The sequence below is a fragment of the Heteronotia binoei genome, chromosome 17 (genome assembly GCF_032191835.1).
Source record: "Heteronotia binoei isolate CCM8104 ecotype False Entrance Well chromosome 17, APGP_CSIRO_Hbin_v1, whole genome shotgun sequence".
Taxonomy (NCBI): Eukaryota; Metazoa; Chordata; class Lepidosauria; order Squamata; family Gekkonidae; genus Heteronotia; species Heteronotia binoei.
Genome location: NC_083239.1, coordinates 47,116,490 through 47,141,876, shown reverse-complemented (window position 1 = coordinate 47,141,876; position 25,387 = coordinate 47,116,490). Strand labels below are relative to the sequence as shown.

The 25,387-nt window shown below is 47.2% G+C and overlaps 1 protein-coding gene across 1 annotated transcript in view; it reads right to left on the bottom strand.

The window, feature by feature from the left end:
• Window positions 1–2,734: 2,734 nt before the first annotated feature.
• The window catches only part of LOC132585702 (very-long-chain 3-oxoacyl-CoA reductase-like), a 31,966-nt gene continuing 9,313 nt past the window's right edge, over window positions 2,735–25,387 (bottom strand). The window contains exons 5-11 of the mRNA XM_060257573.1: window positions 24,823–24,887; window positions 21,659–21,703; window positions 21,259–21,293; window positions 20,133–20,214; window positions 11,123–11,188; window positions 8,129–8,275; window positions 2,735–4,536 (exon numbers count right to left, since the gene is read on the bottom strand). Of these exons, the coding sequence (XP_060113556.1) occupies window positions 4,381–4,536; window positions 8,129–8,275; window positions 11,123–11,188; window positions 20,133–20,214; window positions 21,259–21,293; window positions 21,659–21,703; window positions 24,823–24,887 (596 nt within the window). The 3' untranslated portion in view covers window positions 2,735–4,380. The remainder of the gene's footprint in view (window positions 4,537–8,128; window positions 8,276–11,122; window positions 11,189–20,132; window positions 20,215–21,258; window positions 21,294–21,658; window positions 21,704–24,822; window positions 24,888–25,387) is intronic.

The window sequence follows — 25,387 nt, the reverse complement described above, 5'->3', positions numbered from 1 at the left end:
TTGGGGGCTTCTCTCCAGCTGGCTGGTGGGGGACCTCCCCCGAAAACAGGGGTGTTGCCTTGTGATGTCTCTGACACTATGATGTCACTGTGTCAGGAACATTGCGTGGGGACGCTCTGAGTTTTGGGCAGACTCTCCGGTTTAAGTCCAATTTAACCATAGTCTGCCCAAAAACCAGAGCGTCCCACGCATGGCATCCCCAACACAATGACATTCAGGGCTCTTTTTCTAGCAGGAGCTCCTCTGCATATTAGGCCACGCCAATCCTCCTGGGGCTTACAGTAGGGGACTTTGGGGCTGGAGCCAGGAGACATCGGGGGTGCAGGCAAGAGCAAGGGTGTGACAAGCAGAATTGAACTCCAAAGGGAATTCTGGCCCTCACATTTAAAGGGAATGCACACCTTTTTAAATGCCTTCCCTCCATTGGAAATAATGAAGGATAGGGACACCTTCTTTGGGGGCTCATAGAATTGGACTCCCTGGTCCAATTCTTTTGAAAATTGGAGGGTATTTTGGGAAGAGGGATCAGATGCTATGCTGAAAATGTGGTGCCTCTACCTCACAAAACAGCTCCCCCAGAGTCCTAGTTACCCGTGGATCAATTTTCCATTACTCTATGTGAACCGGTCTCCATAGGGAATCATGGAGTGCCCAGCAGACATTTCCCTCCTCTCCCCTGCTTTCTGATGACCCTGAAGCGGGGGAGGACCTCCAAACCAGGGGATCCCCTGCATCCACCTGGGGATTGGCAACCCTAAAATATAACGAGATGACAATTTTCTCGCAAGGTTATTCGGAGAGTTCTATTCCACAAGGTTTGACACAGCCCCCCCTAGGGGACACAAAATGTATCTCAAGTCCTTTGTGTTAATTCAAAATTAAGATCGACACCCTGGAGGGCAACCCAATGTGTAAACCTTTACCTACCGTGTGTATTCATATTGTTTTCTAACAACACTGTTGTTCCCAACCCTAAGGAAGTGTTGAGATTTTCTCTTCAGAACCATTCTGGGACTGTTGGGCTTATTGAAAATCTTTTCAGTTAACACAGAGGACTTGAGATATATTTTGTGACCAAGACTCCCTCTAAGCTGTGGCGTCTTGTGAGCAAAAATTCTGCTTTGTGAGCTACTGGCATTAAAATTGTGAGCTTCTGCATCAATTAGGTTGTTCCGGGGCCGTTTTTCCTGAGCGAAGACAAAAAGGTGCGAGCCAGAGGCTAAAAAACTGTGAGCCAGCTCACACTAACTCAACTTAGAGGGAACACTGTTTGCAACCCCTATAGGTAGTGGCGGTGCTAGGGTTGCCAATCCCCAGGTGGGGTCAGATAAAACTCTATGGGACTTTCAGAGGACTTGGCAACCCTAATATATATATATATGTGTGTGTGTGTGTGTGTGTATGCCCATGCATATATATATGTGTGTGTGTGTGCGCGCGCATTAGACAGAAAATACTAAAGGAGGTTGAAAAATGCTTGGTAGGAAAAATTCTTTGTCAGAGGGCCAATGGTGGCTCTTGGCGGCCTTGCTCCTGAGGTAATTTTTGTTTTTTAAAAATGGCAGCTTTTGAGGCTTTGCCTGAGGGGTGGCTGACAGAATTGTTTCTGGTGACTGGCAACCCCCCCCCCTCTGCTTGGCCCCTTTGTAGGATTGCCAAGTCTGACTCAAGAAATATCTGGGGACTTTGGGGGTGGAGCCAGGAGACTTTGAGGGTGGAGCCAGGAGACTTGGGGGGTGGAGCCTGGAGACTTTGGGGTGGAGCCAGGAGACTTTGGGGGTGGAGCCAGGAGCCAAATATATATATATTTGGAATTCATTTCTGGATTTTATGTATCCATATATTGGGAATGTATATTTGGCATTAGTGTTTTGTTGCGTATGACTGGCTATCACTAAAATATTCTTACTGTTGTGTTGTTGTGCCCGTAAGCAGTATTTTTTTGATTTGGATTCTCCACACTCCAGTCCATTGTTTTGACCACCCACCTGGGGATTGACAACCCCATGGAACACTGACTACTGGATCTTTGGTTTGGGAAGGGAAAGTAGTTTTTTTGGGGGGGAAGTACCATACCCTGTGTGCAAAACTGTATTTACCCTTTTATAATAAATAGTTACTTTGCTTAAGTGGGAGGGGAGCTTTAAGAAAGGAGGCTTATTTCCTGCCCTTATTTCCAGTGCCCAGGTTACACACAGACTTCCACAAACATTTCAGTTTACTGAACCGGTTTGTTAGGTGTGTGGCCCTTGGACATGGTACAGCCCTTCACCGTGCGCAGGGACTCCAAACTTGCAGCGAGTTTCCAGCTGATTCTGCTCTACTCACCCTCCACGGGTTGAGAAGATTGTGTTTAGGGGTGCAAGTCACAGCCCCCCCCCAAAAACAGGTGCCCCAGGAAAGTGCAGGCTCAGGAGTTGGTCAACCTGACCCCCTGCAAGCTAGAGGTATCAAACTCACAGTGGACCTCCCTGAGTTGCCCCTCTACCTGCCCTCCAAGTTGTGTGCAGATTGGTTTTGGATTACAGTTTATCTCCAGATTGCTGCCAAGAAAACACAGCTGCCTGTGAGCTGAGGGGATCCATTCTGCTGGCCTAGTTCGTCACAAAACGAACTGGCCCGATTCGTCACAAAATTCAGTTTGGATTTCGGTTCATGCCCCTCCGCTATTGATGAGTGTCAGATACCACCAGAGGATCAAAAGCTGCCACAAGATGCTACTAGTTCTACGGTGTTCCACATATTTATTTAATTTATTTGGACTATTTCATCTCAATTTCTCCCCACATTAGGAGCTGAAAGACGCTTATGAAATGGAAGGAACATGAAAATGCACTTTGCAAAACTCTGATTGAAAGGGGCAGCCTTGGTGGACTGAAGTAATAGGGCACCGTTAAGACCAACAAAGTTTTATTCAAGATTTGAGCTTTCATGGCACACAGAGGCTCACACCTTGAATACAACTTTGTTGGTCTTAAAGGTGCCACTGGACTCTAACTTTGATTTTTTACAAAATTCTGCACATTGTTTTGGGGGGAGGGGAAGGAAAAATAAAATGCTGCGTACCACAAAAGTCCCCCCCCCACATAACTTCAAGCGGCTAATGAATCACAAGAACCTTTCAAACAGATGATTCTTCTGTCAGCATGGCACACAAGGGGATAGGTTGTGGGACCCTTGGCTCTGTTGCCCTTCCATGGGTGCCAAGGATTTAGGCCTCTAACAACACACAGGATTTAAATTATTTGAAGAAACTGAGGGACAGATACTTGACCTGGGGAATATTCGGCTGGCTTAGACATTGCCAATTTCAAATTCTGGATGCTTGGTATAGGGTCGCCCAGGGCTCTTTTGGTAGAAAAAGCCCAACAGGAACTTATTTGCATATTAGACCACACCCCTTGATGCCACCATTGTTTCACATAGGGCTTTTTTGTAGAAAGAGCCCGGCAAGAATTCATTAGCATATTAAGCCACACCTCCTGACACCAAGCCAGCCGGAACTGCATTCCTGCTCAAAAAAAGCCCTGGGGTCGCCAAGTCTAATTCAACAAATATCTGGGAACTTAGGGGGTGGAGCCAGGAGACATTGGGGTGGAGCCAAGAGACATTGGGGTGGAGCCAGGAGACACTGGGGTGGAGCCAGGAGACATTGGGTGTGGGGCCAGGAACAAGGTTGTGACAAGCATAATTGAACTCCAAAAGGAGTTCTGGCCATCACATTTAAGAGGACTGCACACCTTTTAAATTCCTTCCCTCCATTGTAAATAATGAAGGACAGGGGTGCCTTTTTGGGGGGCTCATAGATTTGGACCCCCTGCTTCAATCCTTTTGAAACTTGGGTTGTACTTTGGGGAGAGGCACTGGATGTTATTCTAAAAATTTGGTGCCTCTACATAAAAAAACAAGCCCCCAGAGCCCCAGATACTCGCGGATCAATTCTCCATTATACCCCATGGAAATAGGTCTCCATAGGGAATAATGGAGTGCCATCAGACATCGCCTCCCCACTATCTGATGATCCTGAAGCATATTGGGTTTAACAATCTCACATTCCCCTGGCTGGGAGGATTTGTGGCCTTTGTGGGGCGGGGGGGGGCTGACATAAGACAGTATTGTCAGCAATTCAATTCCCTTTCTCGCTGTAATTTTAAAAAGGGACGCCATAGTAGTCCCCACAGGCTTAAAATGTAGCAGAATCCAAGCAACAGAAGATATAAGGAGAGTCAGTGTGCCCTTAGGGAATATATATATATATATATAAATAATCTCTTCTACCAAAAGCAACCTGGAGATTAACAAGAATTCTTGGCCCGGCTGCATCCTGGTCCAAGAGCTGAAGCTTGAAAGGAAGGCTTGGGAGTTCCGTGCATGCTGTTTTCATTTAGGATTCGTTTTCAGACCCTGGCCGAGCTGCTCTCTGTGCTTTGGCCTTTCTGCTTCCCCTTCAAGAACTTTGTGCAGAAGAAGGAGAGGCTCAACCAGAAGCTGTGGGGGAAATGTCCATTCCGGATACACCATATCTAGAACATTGCTCTGAAAAACAACAACAACCACCACCAGGGGTTGTTTTGTAGAAGAATAGGTGGTGGAGCTCATTAGCATAACATAAGCATACACCCCCCCCCCCCGCCAAAAGCAACCTGACACAAGAAAGGAGAGCCCCGGGCAAACAAGGCCTGCTTGAGTTGCCTAGAGATCCAGCCAGCCCAAGCAGGCCTTGCTCTCCTGAGGCTCCCCTGGGCTGCCTCCCCTCCAGTCAAGAGGCCAGCAAGCTACCTGCTGCCCAAAATCACATAAGAAGTGGAGAAAGAGTGGCGAGAGCTTCTCCAGATTTAATGAGGGCTGCTGGGGTGTGGCAAAGCTCTTGGTGGTTGGCTGGCTGCCCACTCTCCTAATCCAGGGATTGTTATGCAGCTGCACCTACTATTCAAGGGACAAGGTAGGTGGGGAAGAGGAGGGGGAACCCTCAGAAAGGTTCAGGAGCTGTGCTCCTGTGAGCTCCTGCTGAATTCAAGCAACCAAGCATAACTTCCCACATCCATTTCAAGTGCCTTGAATCTAAAGTTGCCAAATTCCCGGAGATTTGGGGGTGGGTCCTGAGGAAAAGAGGCTTTGGGTAAGGGAGGGACTTCAGCGGCATATGAGGTCATAGAGTTTGCCCTCCAAGGCAGTCGTATGTTCTAGGAAAACTGTTGTCTGGAGCTGTGTTGTAATTCCAGGAGAACTCCAGGGTACACCTGGAGGTTGGCACTTTTCTGTAAAGCAGCCAACTCCCCATAGGATTTGGCTTCTGTGTTGAGTTCTGTGTATCTGTGTTGACTTTTGGTAGAATTTTTAAGAGTTCGCTCTTGAGGTGTACCTTACCTGAGTATAAGCATTGGCAAGATGCACCTTTAAGACCAACTAAGTTGTATTCAGAATGTAAGCTTTCGTATGCTCTAAGCAGGCTTCATCGGATAAAAATACATTCTAGTTTGCCATTGGAGTTTACCAACTCCCGGAAGAAGTAAAGGCCTTGCGGGACCTTGCTCAGTTCCTCATGGCCTGTAAAACAGCACTCTTTCGGCTCGCCTTCGACGGAATAATAGTATAAGAGGATGCCCGACATTGCTGAACACGTTGGAACTGCTATACCAGCACCAGAACTCTTTTAAATTATTTTAATTGCTGTTATTGAATCTGTCCTAATTGATAAATCCTAGTGTTTATCTGTTGTTTTATTGTTTTGGTCTACTTGCCCTGAGCCTGCTTTGGCGGGGAGGGCGGGATATAAATCCAATAAATAAATAGAAAAAAGGGTACATTAAAATATAGTGGGAGATGGGTTAGTATATGTAATGAGATAAACAGCCCATATCCCTTATTTGAGTATGTCAATACAAAAACCCCCCAAATTATTCTGATACACTGTTCTAAAAGAGAAATACATTGAAATACGGCGGATGTATAGCTATACTCAGTGAGAGTTGGCTAGAGATCCAGCCAGCCCAAGCAGGCCTCGCTCACCTGGGGCTCTCCCCCACCCCACAGTCAAAAGGCCAGCAAGCCACCCTGCCGTCCCAAATTACATGAGAAGTGAGAAAGGGTGGTGGGGGCTTCTCTAAGGGTTAATGAGGGCTGCTGAGAGTGTAGCAAAGCTCCTTGTGGCTGGCTGGCTGCCCGCTCTCCTCATCCAGGGATTGTTATGCAGCTGCACCTACTGTTTAATGGACAAAGTAGGTGGGCGGGGAGGAGGGGCATCAGAAAGGTCCAGGAGCTGTGCTCCTGTGAGCTCCTGCTAAATTCAAGGCCTGACAGTGCCCATTGAGTTTGGCAGTCTTGAGAGATTATACTTGAGGCTGTACTGTGGTTTCTTCCCTGCAAGAAGATATTGTTCATTCATTCACTTTGAAGTCAGTGAGACAGTACAGATTACCGTCTAAAAGGGGGCAGGAAAGAAGACCATGAAATGTAGAATTGTTTACTGCATCCCCCTACAGATCCCCTCCTTATCTATGAGTGCCCTGTTCTGCTCATTCAGTCCACCCACAGAGGTGTCAGATGTTTAGTATGAGATATAATGTGATCAATAGATCAATATGCTAGGATGAGCCACAGGTGGTGACCCTTCCTTCCTCCCTCCCCTCCCTTCCTACCTCCATCCCTCCCTGCCTTCCTTCCTTCCTGCCTCCCTCCATGCCCTCCCTTCCTCTCTCTCTCTCTCCCTTCCTTCGTTCCTACCTCCGTCCCTCCCTTCCTAGCTCCGTCCCTCCCATGCCTCCCTTCCTCCATTCCTCCCTCCCTTCCTCTCTTTCTCCCTTCCTTCCTCCCTCCCTTCCTACCTCCGTCCCTCCCTTCCTACCTCTGTCCCTCCCTGCCTCCCTTCATTCCCTCCCTTCCTCCATTCCCTCCTTTCCTCTCTCTCTTCCCTTCCTTCCTCCCTTTCTCCCTCCCTCCCTTCCTCCCTCCGTCCCTCCCTCCCTCCCTTTCTTTCCTCCATTCCCTCCCTCCCTCCATTCCTCCTCCTTCCTCCATGCCCTCCCTTCCTTCCTCCCTGCCTCTTCTCCTTCCAGCATTCCCTCCCTTCTTTCCTTCCCCTCCCTCCTTTCCTTCCTTCCTCCCTCCCTCCATTCCTCCCTCCCTGCCTCCCTTCCTTCCTCCATTCCCTCCCTCCATGCCCTCACTTCCTCCTCCCTGCTGCCCCTTTCCTCCATTCTCTCCCTCTCCTTCCTTTCTTTCTTCCTCCCTCCCTTCCTATCTCCCTCCCTGCCTCCCTTCCTCCATTCCCTCCCTCCCTTCTTTCCTTCCTCCCTCCCCTCCTCCTTTCTTCCACCCTCCCTCCTTTCCTTTCTTCCTCCCTCCCTCCCTCCCTTCCTTCCTTCCTCCCCTCCTCCCTCTCTCCCTTCCTCCCTGCCTCCCTTCCTTCCTCCATTCCCTCCCTTCTTCCATTCCCTCCCTTCCTCTCTCTCTCCCTTCCTTCCTTCCTTCCTCCCTCCTTCCCTCCCTACCTCCGTCCCTCCCTCCATTCCTCCTTCCCTGCCTCTTCCTTCCTCCATTCCCTCCCTCCATGCCCTCACTTCCTCCCTCCCTGCTGCCCTTCTTTCCTCCATTCCCTCCCTCCCTCTCTCCCTTTCTTTCTTCCTCCCTCCCTTCCTATCTCCCTCCCTCCCTCCCTCCATTCCCTCTTTTCCTCCCTCCCTGCCTCCTTCCTTCCTCCATTCCCTCCCTCCATGCCCTCACTTTCTCCCTCCCTGCTGCCCTTTTCCTCCATTCCCTCCCTCTCTCCCTTCCTTCCTTTCTTCCTCCCTCCCTTCCTATCTCCCTCCCTGCCTCCCTTCCTCCATTCCCTCCCTCCCTTCTTTCCTTCCTCCCTCCTTTCCTCTCCTCCCTCCTTCCTCCTTTCCTTCTTCCTCCCTCCCTCCCTCCATTCCCTCCCTCCCTCCCTCCCTCCATTCCCTCCCTTCCTCCCTCTCTCCCTTCCTTCCTCCCTGCCTCCCTTCCTTCCTTCATTCCCTCCCTCCCTTCCTTCTTTCCTTCCTCCCTTCCCTCTTTCCCTCCCTCCTTTCGTTCCTTCCTCCCTCCATTCCCTCCCTCCCTCTCTCCCTTCCTTCCTTCCTCCTTCCATCCTTCCTTCCATTGGACTTACCTGGATAGCATGGCTGAAAGTGCCAGCGGTTCTGTTGGTGAGACCCACAGTGTTCAAGCCTGCCACACAAAGGGACTCCGGTGATGTCTTGAAGAATTTAGGCACCTCAGCGTTTATCTGGGTGTCAACAAACGCAGGCAGGATGCTCTGCAGAGGGAGAGTTTTAGGACACAGCTGGGGCAGGGAGTAGGGTTGCCAAGTCCAACTCAAGAAACATCTAGGGACTTTGGGGGTGGAGCCAGGAGACTTTGGGGGTGGAGCCAGGCGACATTGGGGTGGAGCCAGGAGCAAGGTTTTGAAAAGCACAACTGAAACTCTGACGGGAGAATGCCTTCTTTCCATTGGAAATAATGAAGGATAGGGGCACCTTCTTTGGGGCTCATAGAATTGGACCCCCGGTCCAATCTTTTTGAAACTTGGGGGGGGGGGGGGAGGATAGGAGAGGCACCAGATGTTATGCTGAAAATTTGGTGCCTCTATCTCAACAAACAGCTGCCCCAGAGCCCCAGATACCTACGAATCATGTTTCCATTATACCCTACGGCAGGGGTGGCCAAGGGTAGCTCTCCAGATGTTTTTTGCCTACAGCCTCCCATCAGCCCCAGCCATTAGCCATGCTGGCTGGGGCTGATGGGAGCTGTAGGCAAAAAACATCTGGAGAGCTACCCTTGGCCACCCCTGCCCTATGGGAATGGTCTCCATAGGGAATAACGGAGTGCCCAGCAGAGATTTCCCTCCTCCCCCACCGACACACACACCTGAAGGTTACTCATTAATGGAAGTTGTTGGCATTCTTACCCAGTATATGAAATTCTTTATTAGAAGCATGGAGAAGCTAATGCAAAACAGGAGCGCTAGTACAAATCTGTTGCCTTATGGATCGCTGGCTGCACATATTTAAGAATTGGACTCACTGAACATCAGTCATTATTCACCAGAACTTTCCCAAAGAAGTCTTGGCATTGACTTGATGGAGAAGGAGGGACTGGAGTTCTGGTACACTAGTTCCTTGGATTGTACAAAAGACTGATCTATTTCACACTTCTTTGGAACTTGAATATACTATATATTTGTATTAATTGGACTGTTATCTGAATTATTGGTTTATTGGAGGCTGGTTTTCACGGGAGCTTTTGCCCTTAGATTCACCTGCCTTTCTTTGCCGTGATGCTCTTTTTTTTGGTTTCACAACCCCCGGGTGATGGCCAGAGATATTTATTACGTTCCATTTCTATCCTGCCCTCTCCGCAAGCAGACTCAGGGCGGCTAACAATCGATGCTATAACACAATTTAAAACCAATAAAATACAATTTCAAACATTTTAAAACATTTTGTGGTGCTATGCCACTTTGGTATGGCGGGATCTTTCTTTTTGCTGTTAGGGATCATGAAATCTTACTTTTTAATCTTTGGCATGACTCTGCAATTCTTGATACTCGCAGAACTTTGGTAGCCTTTCTTTGTGCAGCAGCCAAAGCAGTCATAGCCTCTGCATGGAAGGACCCTATCCCTCCAACTCTTTCTTCTTGGCACAAGAAGATACGGGATTTTTACTGATGGAAAAAATTACATCATCGCTATGTCTCTCTTCTTCAGACTTAAACCACGGCTTATTTATCTCTATTTGGTTCCCTCTTATCGAACACATCTCTCACAACTCCTCTCTATTTCACTTTTCTTCTCCTATAGATATTCTAGTCCTATAATCTTGTCTTTTCTTCTCCTTCCTCTAATCTCTCCTTCCTGTTCTCGTTTGTTAATTTTGTTTTCCGTATGGTTATTTCAACTGTGGGTAGCTAGCAATATACTGGAGTGACTTTGTGACCAACATTGAAGTCCTCAAGCGGGCGGAGGTTACAAGCATCGAGGCACTGCTGCTGAAGACGCAGCTGCGCTGGGCAGGGCATATTTCTAGGATGGAAAACCACCGCCTTCCCAAGATTGCCCTGTATGGCGAACTCTCCACCGGCCATCGAAATAAAGGGGCACCAAAGAAGAGGTACAAGGACTCCTTGAAGAAATCCCTTGGCACCTGTCGCATCAACCATCACCAGTGGTCTGACCAAGCCTCAGATCGCAAAGCATGGAGGCACACCATCCACCCGGCTGTCTCTTCCTTTGAGAACGCACGCATAGCTGGTCTTGAGGACAAAAGGAGATTGAGGAAGAATTGCACTGCTACAGCACCAACCCTAAATCAGACTTTTCCCTGCAGCCACTGTGGCCAGATCTGCCTGTCCCGCATTGGTCTTGTCAGCCACCAGCGAGCCTGCAGCAGACGTGGACTATTGCACCCTTCTTAAATCTTCGTTCACGAAGCCAAGCCGAGAGAGCTAGCAATATAACAGTCATCATTGCTATTATTGTTATTATTATTAATTTTGGTTGCTATTCAGCTGATTAATCATAGTTTTGTTACTATCCTGTAGGGATTTTATTAACTCAATCTGCGTCCTCCTGAGGCACTGCTTAAGTTCCCTTTTTTATATTCTGTCAGTCATTATACAAGTGACTGTAAATTTCGGTTTACTATTTCTAGTGACTCCTGTAACTTGACTCTTTTTCTTGACATTGTATTATGAACTGGCATTTTCACAATAAACCTTTTAAAATTTTCTTTTTTAAAAATGAAAGCTGTGGCCACATTATCTCCAAAACCAAGAAGTCATTTCCTTGCCGCTGGGGCCCACAAGTCCCTACTTCCAGAGTAACTTCCAGGAGGAATGTGATTCTCGGTTTGGAGGAAGAGGTTCGGTTGTAGGTCATCAAACAGAGGTTTCTCTATTCTGGTTACAACAAAAAAGTAATTTTCGAAGTGCGAGGGAGCAGGGTAGCAATGATGAAAAGGCAAACTCCTCATTGAAGTCTAGTCCCTCGAGACTTGGATTAACAGAGAAAAATGTCATGTACTCCAGAGTGAAACTGATGCCCATGGGGCCCATTTTACCAGGGTACCTTTGTATTCCTTGGGACAGAGTAATAAGACATGATACCTGCACAATGATGCCTTTGGATTTGTATTCGATGTCTAAAGCTTGTGAGAAGAAATCAACAAATGTCTGCCATGGAAGCGAGAAAAAGGAGTTAAGCAGGGGGTTACAGGTCAGCAATAAACTCACATTACTAGACTCAACCGGCTTGTTAAAACAAAAAACAAAAAAGATGGAAAATCTAAGTAATAGTGGAGCTTATACACTGATGAAAGGGGAAGAACCACTGATGTTCTGCTAAAATGACTACCCAAGAGAAAATACAGCTTGAGGAATCTCCTATTTGAAAAACCACAGTCAGCGCAAAACTGACCAATAAGGAGAGACCAAACATGCCACATACGTAAGAAAAGGAAATTTTGGCACCCTATCCAGGTTTTCTCATTGATATGCAGAATATACACTCTGCAATTCCCAACAGAAAAATCAGAAAGGAAAAAGGTACAGAGTGCATTTGAAGTAAAGCCCCACTGACACAACTTCAGTTAAAATCGGGAATAAACTGTGCCTGCATAATAGGTCTTTATCTCCTAGAGGCTGATGTTCCCCAGAAATCGGACTGGGGGAGGGGGGAAGAGGCACAGTTAGTTAGGTTGGGAAATCTCTGGCAATTTAGGGGGTGGAACTTCAGAGGACTGGGGAAGGGAGGGACCTCAGAGGAATACAGTGCTAAAGAGGCCACCTTCCATAGTAGTGATTTCTACAAGCCAACTGGCACATCATTAAGCCACTGCAAGGATATTCTAATTTTTCACAAATAGGATGGATACAGGGTACTTGCATAAAAGACAGATTAATCTGTTCTGTCCTAATATATAGAGCTGCACCTGACATACACCTGTCTGTAGGACATTTTAAATGCGGAAAGAACTGTTTGGTGTGTTCTCGCACCATATAATTGAAGGAAATAACAATTAATAATTTTAATTGGAAGTTGAAGTAGTATTCTAATTGTGAGACCAGAATAATTTATTTATTGAAATGCGAATGTCCAGGTATAGACATCAAGCTGACAGGTTGGTAGTTATCCAGATGGTCTTTTCCCCCCTTCTTGAAGATCATCAGTTGTTGACCCACCATTTCGCCGACACAGGGATTCAGGGGTTGACTTTGCACTGGCTTTCGTCTTTCCTTTATGGTCAGGGACAAAGGGTGGCAATCGGGGGAAAATCATCCCAGAGACACTCACTAAATTGTGGTGTGCCACAGGGGGTGGTGCTCGTGCCAATGTTGTTTAACATCTATATGCACCCCCTTGCTCAGATTGCCCTGAGGCATGGGCTGGGTTGCTATCAGTATGCTGATGACACCCAGCTCAATCTACCGATGGATGGCCGGTCTGGCTGTGTCCCAGAAAATCTGGACCTGGCGCTGTAAGCTGTGGCATAATGGCTTACGCTGAGTCGACTGAAGCTGAATCCGACAAAGACAGAGGTCCTTTGTCTGGGTCACAGTGGTCAGGGCAGGGAAATTCCCTTACCAGCTTTTGATGGGGCACCACTGACAACAGTGTCCAGGGTCAGGAGCTTGGGGGTGCTGCTGGAGCATTCCTTGACAATGTAGGCCCAGATAGCAGCAACTGCCAAATCCGCCTTTTTCCATCTTAGGTGGGTGAGGCAGTTGGTTCCCTTTTTCGAGCACTGCGACTTCGCAACTGTGATCCATGCAATGGTCACCTTGAGACTGGACTACTGTAATGCCATCTACATGGGGCTGCCCCTGTCTTGAACTTGGAAACGGCAGCTAGTGCAGAACCCGGTGGCCAGGCTGCTATTGGGGCGGCCCAAGTGGGAGCACATACAGCTGGGGCTGTGGGAACTGCACTGGCTGCCAATAGTATACCGGATTCGCTACAAGGTGCTGATTATCACCTTTAAAAGCCCTATATGGCTGAGGATTTGTTTACCTTAGGGACTGTCTCTCCCCACACGGTCCCCAGAGGGTACTTAGAAATGGGACGCAAAATCTATTAATGATCCCCGGGCCGAGGGAAGCAAGATTGAAGCCCACTAGAGAGAGAGCCTTCTCGATTCCTGCCCGCTGTTGGTGCAATCAGCTGCCGGGAGAAGTCAGGGCCTTGCGGGACCTTGCCTGGTTCTGCAAGGCCTGAAAGACGACACAATTCCGGCTGGACTTTAATTGATCTGGAATGACTGATATGGTAGTAGGGAATGACATCTAATATATACTGGATGCCATCTGAAATGAAACAATGTCAACTGATATTAGCACCAGGCTGTTTTAACTATTTTAATTGTTTAATTTTAATTTATGATGTAAGTAATGTGAGTGAATTGTTTTGATTTTACTGGTTGTGAGCCGCCCTGAGCCTGCTTCGGCGGGGAGGGCGGGATATAAATCCAATAAACCTTAAACCTTTTGTTACAACCTGAAGGCTGGCAATGTTATGACAGCAAGAACAAAACTGTGGAAGGGGAAAAGATTGTCCAGTGGCTTTTTCTGCTATATTAAAATGATTTCAAGCCCTTCCAAGGGTTTTTTTTTTTTTTTGCCAGTTGGGCAAGTCCTTTCAAAACAGGCAGAGCAGACCTTCTCCTGAAAGGAAAGGTCCCCTGTGCAAGCACCAGTTGTTTCCGACTCTGGGGTGACGTTGCTTTCACGACGTTTTCACGGCAGACTTTTTACGGGGTGGTTTGCCATTGCCTTCCCCAGTCTTTTACACTTTCCCCCCAGCAAGCTGGGTACTCCTTTTACCGACCTCGGAAGGATGGAAGGCTGAGTCAACTTTGGGGCGGCTACCTGAATCCAGCTTCTGCCAGAATCGAACTCAGGTCGTGAGCAGAGAGTTCAGACCACAGTACTGCAGTACTGCTGCTTTACCACTCTGCGCCAAGGGGCCATTTCTTCTCCTACTAGGTAAGGAGAAAACAGGTTGCTTACTGTAACTGATGATCTTCGAGTGGTCATCTGTGCAGTCACACACATGGGTCTTGCCGCAGGCAACGGATCCGTACCTCGGCTCCCAATTCCATAATCGTCCATTCGGCTACTAAGGCCAAACCTTCCCGGCATCCAACACCACCTGATCGTGAGGGCAGGAAGCTGGACACTCTGGCTCGAAAAATTTACAGCCTGGCCTCCACAAATTCCACAAAGCTTAATAATTACTTAGCCTATTTTGCAGCATACACCTACAACCTGGCCAACCAAATTACACCACATATTCCATCCATGTCAGACACTTCCCAGAAGGCTGTTTCTAATCTGGTCTCGGAACTGTCACGCGTGTCCAAACAGCAAATAAGCTCCTTGAGGCACGCCGTATCCTGCTCATCTAAAGTCTTCGCTTCATCAGTGGCTCTACGTCGTCACGCCTGGCTGAGGTCGACTAATTTACAGCCTGACATCAAGCAAAAAATTGAGGATTTGCCATTTGATGGCGTGGGCCTGTTCCATGCCTCAACGGACGAGGTCCTGACGTCTGTAGATGACGGTCGTAAGAGAGCAAAACGCCTGGGTGTCTCCCAGCCGGCCTCTCAATCTTTTAATAGACCTAAGCCATGGAGGCCTTCTTTCCAGCGCTGTCAGCGTTCCCCTAGACAACAGGATTACTGGAGAAAGAAACCTCCACAACAGAAACAACCTTTCCACCAACGGCCACGCTCTCAACCAACCAAGAAGTCTGCTCAACCACCCAAGCAGTCTCTTTGACTTCCCTCCGAGTTCCATTACACAAACGAACCCTCTCTATCGCACCCGTCTGTTTCCGTTTTACCCAACCTGGAGTTCAATCACCACGGACCCCTGGGTTCTCACCATAATCCGTCTCGGATACGCAATCGAGTTCGTTTCACCACCTCACCACCACTACTTTATCGTTACTCCGCCCTCCCCTCCCCTCCAACAAGAGATTCTGGACCTGCTCCAGAAAAATGCCATAGAACCTGTACCTCCTCAACACCGCGGGACAGGTTTCTACTCAAGATATTTCCTGGTGCCCAAGAGGGATGGGGGCAAGCGACCTATTCTGGATCTCCGGAGGCTGAACAAATGTATAGCCTACAGGAAATTCAGAATGATCTCCCTCCAATCCATCTTGCCCCTAATTCCAAGGAACTCCTGGATGGCTTCCCTGGATCTCCAGGATGCTTATTTCCATGTGACCATCAGACCTCAGCACCGCAAATATCTTCGATTCGCCATAGGACACCATCAGCACTTCCAGTACCGGTCCCTTCCATTCGGGCTCTCCACCGCGCCCAGAGTGTTCACCAAGTGCATGGCAGTGGTCGCAGCTGCCCTGCGTCTACGAAACATCCCTGTCTTCCCGTACATAGACGACTGGCTACTGATTACACCTACAGCGCACCAACTGACGAGGAATCTCAACACAACCCTCTCCCTCCTCGCCTCCCTGGGCCTCTGCGTGAATGTCACCAAATCACACCTTACACCGACCCAGGACTTGCAGTTCATAGGTGCTCGTCTATGCACATCCCCTCATCTTGTCTTCCTTCCAGAGGATCGTGCCCAGACCATCATCAGCCTGGCCCACTTAGTTCGACAGACTCCTCTACAGCCTGCGATCACCGTACAACGTCTCCTGGGCCTTATGGCGGCAACCACATCTGTCCTCCGTTTCGCAAGGCTGCGCATGCGACACCTTCAACTTTGGTTTGTTTGTGCCTACCATCCACACGTACAACCACAAAGTACTCTTCTCACCGTCCCTCAGAAGGCTTTGCATTCCCTTGCCTGGTGGACAGTGCCACACAATCTGCTTTCCGGGATGCCTTTTCTTCTCCCTCATCCATCTGTCATTGTAACCACAGACACCTCCAAGTGGGGATGGGGAGCCCACTTGGAGGACAAGACTGTCAGAGGGCTTTGGACTCCGTCCGAGAGGGCTATGCACATAAACTGCCTGGAACTGATTGCTGTGCACAGGGCCCTTCATTCGTTCCTTCCATCTGTCAGAGGTCAACATGTCCATTTCACTACAGACAATATGGCCACGGTGAACAAACAGGGCGGCACCAAATCGATCCGGTTGTGCCGCATAGCCATACTGCTCTGGGAATGGTGTATCAGACACAACATCTTCCTAACTGCCATTCACCTCCCAGGCATAGAGAATGTCCTGGCCGACTCTCTCAGCAGGATTCACATAGACGACCACGAATGGTCCCTCAATCCAAACTACATACATCGCATCTTTGCTTGCTTCGGAGTTCCCAAAGTAAATGTTTTTGCTTCAAAGGACAATGCAAAATGCCCTCGTTTTTACACCAGGAGAGGCAACGATGCTTTCCTGCACGCCTGGAGGGGTCCTCTGCACTACCTCTTTCCACCGACCCCCCTCATAATGCGGTCATTGCTCAAGATTGCTCGAGACAGCACAGACTGCATTCTGATAGCGCCATGGTGGCCACGGCAACCGTGATTCACAAGACTTCTCCAGATGTCCTGCCACACTTACCGCCGCCTCCCGTTAGCAGGCAACCTCCTGACCCAAGCTCAAGGCCAAGTGCTCCACCACAACCCTCAGACTCTGGCCCTCACAGCTTGGAGAATTCGTCCACATCCTTATCTGCAGAGGTAGCCGAGGTTATCTTAAACGCTAGAAAGCCCTCCACCAGGCGTTCTTATCAATACAAATGGAAGCATTTTTGTTCCTTCGCATCATCCCAGCATCTCCACCCAGAGTCTACACCCCTACCCTTGATTCTGGAATACCTTCTTTCCCTACAGGGGTCAGGTCTCTGCTACTCCTCGTTAAAGGTTCACCTTTCGGCCATCTCTGCCTTCCACGATCCTGTTGAGGGCCACACTGTTTTTTCACATAGGTTGTCCAAATCTTTTTTAAGGGGCATGCTGCACCTTCACCCCCCTATCAGACCGTTTATACCAGTTTGGAGTTTGTCATTAGTGCTTTCACATCTTATGAAGCCCCCGTTTGAACCCCTGGCAACAGTGCATCTTAATCTGCTGTCCTGGAAGACCGCCCTTTTAGTTGCCCTTACCTCCGGCAAGCATGCCAGTGACCTGTGTGCCTTCTGTTCTGATACTCCTTACACGGTTTGTCATAAGGACAAAGTGGTCCTAAGACCAGACCCTTCCTTCCTTCTAGAAGTTGTGTCACACTTTCATCTGACAACATCCACTTCATTGCCAACGTTTTTTTCCTGATCCAAAGGATCCTGGGCAAAGAGCTCTACATGCCCTCGACGTCAGAAGAGCTTTGTCCTTTTACCTCTCTCGTACACAACCGTTCCGTAAGGACCCTAACCTGTTTGTGGCCTACGGCAATCCCCACAGAGGGCACAAAATTTCTACCCAGAGACTATCTAAGTGGGTATCTAGCGCCATCAAGTTGTGTTATGAGTTGGCTAAGCAACCCTTACCCGAAGGCCTTAAGGCTCACTGACCAGAGCGGTCTCGACGTCTTTGGCCTTCCTGCAGGGCGTCTCTTTAGAGGACATCTGTGCTGCCGCATCTTGGTCCTCACTGTCCATGTTCGTCTCCCATTATGCCTTAGACATTCGTGCGAGACGAGACGCCTCCTTCGGTCAAGCGGTCCTCAGCTCCATCTTCCATTGAGATGACTGGTGAGTGCATCCGCTCTTATCTACCAGTTATATGACGTGACTAACACTCTCTTTTTCTTACCAGCACCCACCTCCGTGACTGTTTAGCTAGCTAGTCACCCATGTGTGGGACTGCACAGAGACCACGAAGAAGATAAACAGGTTGCTTACCTCTAACTGATGATCTTCGAGTGGTCATCTGTGCAGTCACACACACCCACCCAGCCTTCCCCGCTGCTGACTTCCTCTGCCTAATATTTACCTCTGTAGAGTGTCAGTGGCGGCTGGAAGAAACTGAGTGGGAAGGGCGCCTCCCCCTCGCTCCAGGTATGCGCAGTCGATGCCTGCTCCCCAGAGCAAGGGGAAGCGCGCCAAAAAGCAGTACGGATCCGTTGCCTGCGGCAAGATCCATGTGTGGGACTGCACAGAGACCATGAAGAAGATCAAAGTGGCTACACAGTATAATAGATCCTAGGCAAACCTACTGTGTATAAAGAAATTTATAAACATATATGTGACGGAACGGCCCTGGTTTGCCTACCAGACCCCGTTCCCCTTTTTGGAGGGAGCTATTTCTCCTCCGGCCACTTGGGCTCGCTGCCACCACCTGCTCAGTCTAGGGGTTCGGATTGAGAGGAACAGGACTCCCAATCCCCCTCTCCAGCTCTGAGGCCAGGCCTCAAGGTCCTCTGCCACCCTGTACTTGGGTATCACAGAGACCACAGCACTTCTTCGGGGAACCCCTGGAGGATTGGCACCTTATCCAACCACAGGCCTTCCCCCTTTTCCCGGGGCCCCCTTCATAAAGCGTGGTCTAAAGCGGTTGGGGATCTATGTGGTATAAAGTTTGACTGCCAGCATTCAAAACAGTAAAAATATTTAATTAGAAGAGAAAAAGAAAAGAAAAAAAACAAAAGCAGTTGCATGTAAAAGTTTAGCACAGCACCCGAACAGCAACCAGAATGACAAATAAAAGGTGGATTTAAACGCATCCTCCCATCCCTGGTCTAAACTTGCCCTGCCTTGTGGATGACTTACTCGGTTTGACTGCCTGGAGTCCTCTCCCTCTTGAGAAGGCCTCTACCACAATCAGGAGCCCACAGACTGACAACCTCTCTCCTTGAGGGCCAGCCGAGAACTGACCTTTCCCCGCCTCACTCCAATAAAACAAAAGAACTTCCTGCCCCTCTAGGAGGCTTTCCCCCTAGAGTTGATGGTTTAACTCCAGAAGGGGGGAGGGAGTGAAGGGAAGGCTAGGCCATAAAGCCTGTCTTAGCAGTTTCATGTTCCCTCCCAACCAAGCACCACCATTAACTAAGATGGCGTTTCTCCACAATATAAATAATAAATACAGTGTCCACATTGTTTATAAAGATACCACAAATATACAGGAAGTTTCTATAAGGGAATGGATTCCACAATGATTTTCAGAAAGGTTCCAAGGAGAATGCAAAGAGTCCATTCAAAAAAGGCTTCCCCTGGAAAATTTAAACGCAATCAGTTCCATAAACTGTGGTTGATCCAGTCTCCCAAAATAAAGGCTCCAAAGGTACTGCGTTCCTTTACGTGTCTGTCGACTTCGTATACCACATTTCGCAAATAAGCTTCATCCAAGAGCCATCCTGTAACCACACAAATGTCATTGACGTCAAACTAAGACATGTTCAGTTTCAAAAAGGCTTGTGATGAGCTTGTGCCTTTTTGAAATTGAACATGTTTTAGTTTGACGTCAATGACATTTGATTACAGGATGGCTCTTGTATGAAGCTTATTTGTGAAACGATATACGAAGTCGATGGACACGTAAAGGAACACAGTACCTTTGGAGCCTTTATTTTGGGAGACTGGATCAACCACAGTTTATGGAAGAAGATATTGAATTTATATTCCACCCTCCACTCAAGAGTCTCAGAGCGGCTCACAATCTCCTTTATCTTCCTCCCCCACAACAGACACTTTGTGAGGTGGATGGGGCTGAGAGGGCTCTCACAGCAGCTGCCCTTTCAAGGACAACCTCTGCCAGAGCTATGGCTGACCCAAGGCCATTCCAGCAGGTGCAAGTGGAGGAGTGGGGAATCAAACCTGGTTCTCCCAGATAAGAGTCCGCAGACTTAACCACTACACCAAACTGGCTCCCTGGAGCTGATTGGGAACTGATTGCATTTGAATTTTCCAGGGGAAGACTTTTTTTAATGGACTCTTTGCGTTCTCCTTGGAACCTTTCTGAAAATCATTGTGGAATCCACCCCCTTAAAGAAACTTCCTGTATATTTGTGGTATCTTTATAAATAATTTGGACGCTGTATTTAATATTTATATGTTTATAAATTTCTTTATACACAGTTTTGCCTAGGATTTCTTCTCCTACTAGATATAACACACTGCCTGCCTTAGTAAAAATAAAGGTTTTTTGCAGATTCAGAAATACCTTCTTGCTTTACTTAGATGTAATAGGGATTCCTTACCTTACTTGAGGAGTACATCACTTGAAGTGCAAATGGACGCAAGCCAGCTGTGGATGACAGGTTTATGATAATTCCTTTCTTCCTGTAGAGAGAGCCATTCGGAATGAGTGACATTTTCCCCTACAGGTAGCTGAGGTAAAGAACACTCTGGGGCTGTGCACAAGCTTTCTTGAAAGTAAACCAGAGAAGGCACAGAGAATTCCCTTCTCTGGTTTATGTCCAGTATTTATTCAGGGAAATGGTAATTAATATGTAAAAATATGGTCTTTCTGAGTGTGTGCAAAAGTTCATTATAAATTTAGTAACGATCTACTAACAACGATCAGTTCATCTCTCCCTCCATTCACATCAGAAAAAGAAATTTTCGGCCTAAGGGAAGAAGGTTGCCTTTATTCATTCTTTTATTTCCTTCCATTTAATGTATTTATTTACCTCATTTATGCCCCAACATTCTCACAGTGGGGATACAAAGCATCTTACATCGTCTTCATCTCCTCTGTTGTACGGTCACAAGAGAAACCGGAGAAGATGCTTAGAAAACTACCTGTGGATACTTTGTCTGAGAGGAAATTCCTGGATTTGGACTGGCTACAGAAGAGGCTAGATCTTTGACCTTCTCTCACTCATGACAAGCAGTCATAGGAAGTTATTTTTGTTAAGGTGGGGGGGGGAGAAGGAGGCTGGAACAGCACACTCCTTATTTGGTCCTGGAACTCAGACCCTTAACTTTCCTCATTTCTGAGCACAGAGGGGCTTACATTACCATAAGGATGGGATTTGCCATTCACTAAAGAATGCCAAACTAAGTTTCTCCAAAATATGAAGAAGACACAAGTCCAGGGGACAGCAAAAGCATTTGTGGAACACTGGAAACATGATGTAACACTAATGGATGGGACAAATAACGAATACAGAGTAGGAAGGTGGGGCACCCCAGTTGAACCTGGCTGATCAGAATGTCCGCTAGATCTGGGTTCTGTTCTTCCAAACACCGGCTGAAGGGGGGGCTGTGCTCTCTGAAAGCCACCTAAAAAAGCCTAAATCAAACACATGCTCTTCCCCCCTCCCAGAATTTAGAAATATGTCTGTTCACAGGGACTGCAGGATAATAATCCAGATGTTTTACCTAGCCACCATCCGAGGAAGGACAATCTGCGTCATCTGTGAAGACAAGAGATCATGAAACTGTCCAAGTGACAGGAAAATAGATGCCCAAACCCTTCCCTCTCCATAGTTCTGTAGCCACTAATCCTATGTGTCAATCCAGGCTCATTTAATGCCAGTTCCAAAAGGCGTTGAATACAGGGGAAAACAGATTCTTTTGACGCAGACTGTGCTCCTAACTATTTCTCGAGTGACCTGGAAGTGTATCCTGAGGTCACCAACCAACTGCATCTTGGTGCTCCTCCTTCCACAGAAGTCTGGAAAAAATGACTGTACTCTCACGCCCGCATTCCACTACCGTTCTAGACAAGAGATGGACAGTTCTGATATCCAGCAGCCATAGGGGACTCTATTTCACTCACCTTTACGGCCGAAAACATGTTGCAACGTACCACATCATCTATAAACTACAGAGGAAAAGGAAACATGGTATAATGTGTTTGGTTGTGCTCTTAACTGCTACAAAGTCAGTATTAGCTCATTCAAGGAAAGATACCAAAGCTCTGACAATTGAATCTTGGCTATACAAGGTTTGGCTATACAAGGTTTGAGCCGCCCTGAGCCTGCCTCGGCGGGGAGGGCGGGGTATAAATAAAATGTTATTATTATTATAATTATTATATAATTATGGACAAAATTTCAGCAGGTTTAAATCGAGTCGATCCGTATCAAGCTCAGCTAAATTTTATAGCTAAATGGTTCCCTATTCTTGAGAAAACAGACAATGATCCCTTTTACGCAGATTCATTTGCAAAATGCTCCATATATCGCAAAATCTTATTATATTAATCAGTATGCGCATTGTCTTCTGTATATGTGTAACTGTTTTTGCCTTTGTGTGTTTTATCATTACCTACATTGTACACCTTTTTTGTTTGATAACGATTATTACATTTATTTTTTTTAAAAAAAGTAAACTACAGAGGAAAAGAAAACATGGTATAATGTGTTTGATTGCCTTGATGACCATGATTGAGTGCTTGCTAAGACAGAAGGAGCTCGTAGTCATTTTCCTTAAAAGGGTCGGAAAACTCTCTGCTGCTTTTGGAGTGTCTCAGGCAACAAAAGGACCATTAGGAAAGACCATCAAAGCATAAACAGTATCAATAAACCCAAAATTAATTCAAAAAAACTCCAATTTTTTTTGGTAGAATAATTCCAAAATATAATTGGTGGTCAAACGATCAAAACATATAAAGTATATATTCACAGCAGCAGATATTACAGATTACAAAGAGAAACAATCCTAGGGTAATATAATATCCAATATCCAATGATCTGAGTGCAGGAATGAAGTCTCTAATTTAACAGAATTTCTGTCTGTTGCTTTCAATACATATGTACAACAAAGTTTCTGATAGGAGCAAAAGAACTAGCAATGATGCACATATCCAACCTTAGTAGACTTGCGGTCTATTGCTCTCAATATATGTGCACAACAGAAATTCTAATAGGAGCAAAAAAGACCAGCAGTAATACTGATAGGTTGATTACAGACCGGCACTTTGGATCGACTCAGAGATGCCTCTGAAGTTGACCCAAAAAATCTCTACAGACTGCAACATCTGCCGGCTGTCCTCCTCCCGTCCTCACCCCGTCCTCCAGGCACCTGAGACTGGGTCAAAAAGCGTCCACTTCCAAAGTGGTAGCAAATCTTTGAGCCGGCCGTCAGTTGTCTCCCCGCCATCTGGACGGGGAAGGACGCAAGCGAGGCAACTTGGTGGTGTGGAATTGCCAAGGCACCCCAAGTATTTCCTGGGTTTTTTTCCTTAAGAAACTAATCAGAGCGCTGGAGCACTCGTGCGCATGAGAGCTTGCCCCCCAAGAGGAAAAAAAGGGAATCCGGCTTCTAGGGTGCCTTCCCGTGTGGCGGCACCTAGCCGCCTCACAGACGGGATGGGGCTGCATCGCCAGGGACTGTGTGGAGGCTCCGGGATGGCTCTTTTTGAGCCGTCCGGATTTGGAACGCATCCAAGCTGCCCCAGAATGCCCGTCTGTTCTCAGCCATATTCAACTTATTCAGCCACTTATATCCAGCCGATATCTTTTCTGGAGGTGTGTGGCATATGCAAATGAGTAACGCAAATGAGTTGCGCTAATGAGCTCTGGCACCCCTTTTTCTACAACATGACCCCTGAATAAGGCAGCTTCTCAACAGAACCCAATCTCAATACGATAATCTCCGCTAGTCCTAGTGGCTCTCAATGTTGAATTATAGGGTTCTTGTAGTCCTTTTCCTTCAAAGGGCTGGCAAACTCTCTGCTCCTTTTGGAGTGTCTCAAGCAACTTCAGCTACTGTGAGGGTCCATTAACACTATTACTTAATGTAGCATGAATGCCCTATGTTGTGTATACAGACCAAAGTCTGTATGTGTGTGTTCCTGCCTGGCTCATTGGAGCCATAAGGGCTGAGCTTGGGGACTTGGGAACAATGGACAGTAGGATCCAAATTCCTGCTGCCTGCTCCAATCACGAGCCTCTGGCTGGTTTGAAGGATGAAGATAACGTGCGGTTGCAATAAAAAAGGCCAACGCCATGCTGGGAATGATTAGGAAGGGAATTTAAAACAAATCAGTCAATATCATAATGCCCCTGTATAAATCGATGGGGGGTCTCACTTGGAATACTGTGTACAATTCTGGTCGCTGCACCTCAAAAAGGATATTATAGCATTGGAAAAAGTCCAGAAAAGGGCAACTAGAATGATTAAAGGGTTGGAACACTTTCCCTATGAAGAAAGGTTGAAACACTTGGGGCTCCTTAGCTTGGAGAAACGTCGACTGCGGGGTGACATGATAGAGATTTACAAGATTATACATGGAGACAGCAGAGAAAGAAGTCCTTTTCTCCCTTTCTCACAATACAAGAACTCGTGGGCATTCCATGAAATTGCTGAGCAGTCAGGTTAAAATGGATAAAAGGAAGTGCCTCTTCACCCAAAGGGTGATTAACATGTGGAATTCACTGCCACAGGAGGTGGTGGCGGCTACAAGCATAGCCAGCTTCAAGAGGGGATTGGATAAAAATATGGAGCAGAGGTCCATCAGTGGCTATTAGCCACAGTGTGTGTGTGTATATATGCGTGTGTGAGTGTGTGTGTGTGTATACACACACACATATATTGGCCACTGTGTGACACAGAGTGTTGGACTGGATGGGCCATTGGTCTGATCCAACATGGCTTCTCTTATGTTGCTATATTCTTATGATCCAATGGCATGCTAGCACAGGGACCTTGAAGTGTATATAAGGGGCTGTGAGGGCCCAGTTCTGCAGTGTCTTAGTGCAGCCCTGTACTATGCTGCATCTAATAAAGAGGTGATTATCACTACCACCTCGCCTCTTCCATGCGTTGAACCTACTATATTATACTCTGAAGGAACATGAGAAAAGCCCTTTCGGAGCCTGCTTCTGTCTCATAAAAAAATGCATGGGGTTTTAAAGAAAAGAAAAAGCGGGATGCTACTTTTGAGGGTGGGGGGAAAGACACAAGGCCAGCTAATCTTGGGGCTCAGACTAAACTTACCTTGTCAGTGTTATCAAAATCCAGAAAACGCCTGATCCCGGGCTGTGTAAAACCAACATTGTTCACTGCAACAAACAAACAAAGGACGGGTCAGATCACCACACTGACACTGAGGGCTCAAAAGGAAAACAGCGGGAATATGTAAGACTTGGTCTCTTGGCAGCTACAGCACAGTAGATCATCTCACAAACTCACGTTAGATGGAAGAACCCCCGTTTTAGAATTTATTAGGCTTGCAATTGAATCAATCTTTTATGTATTTATTTATAAGCCACCTTTCTTCCTTATGGGGATCCAGGAGACTGACAATAAAAATAAAACGCATAAAACAGATCACATAGACACACATAAAATCAAATTTAAAATCACCATTTATGACTGCTCTAATCAAACAGCCCTCCTAATAAAACCTCTTCAGCTGCCTCGCATGGATGGAAAGTGAGGCACACCTCTCTTGGGAGGTTGTTCCATAATCATGGGGTTGTCGGTAACTGGAAAAAAGCCCACAGGAAAAAAGTTCACAGAAAAAAATCCCACAGTTATAAATGCTCACAAAAAAAAGTCC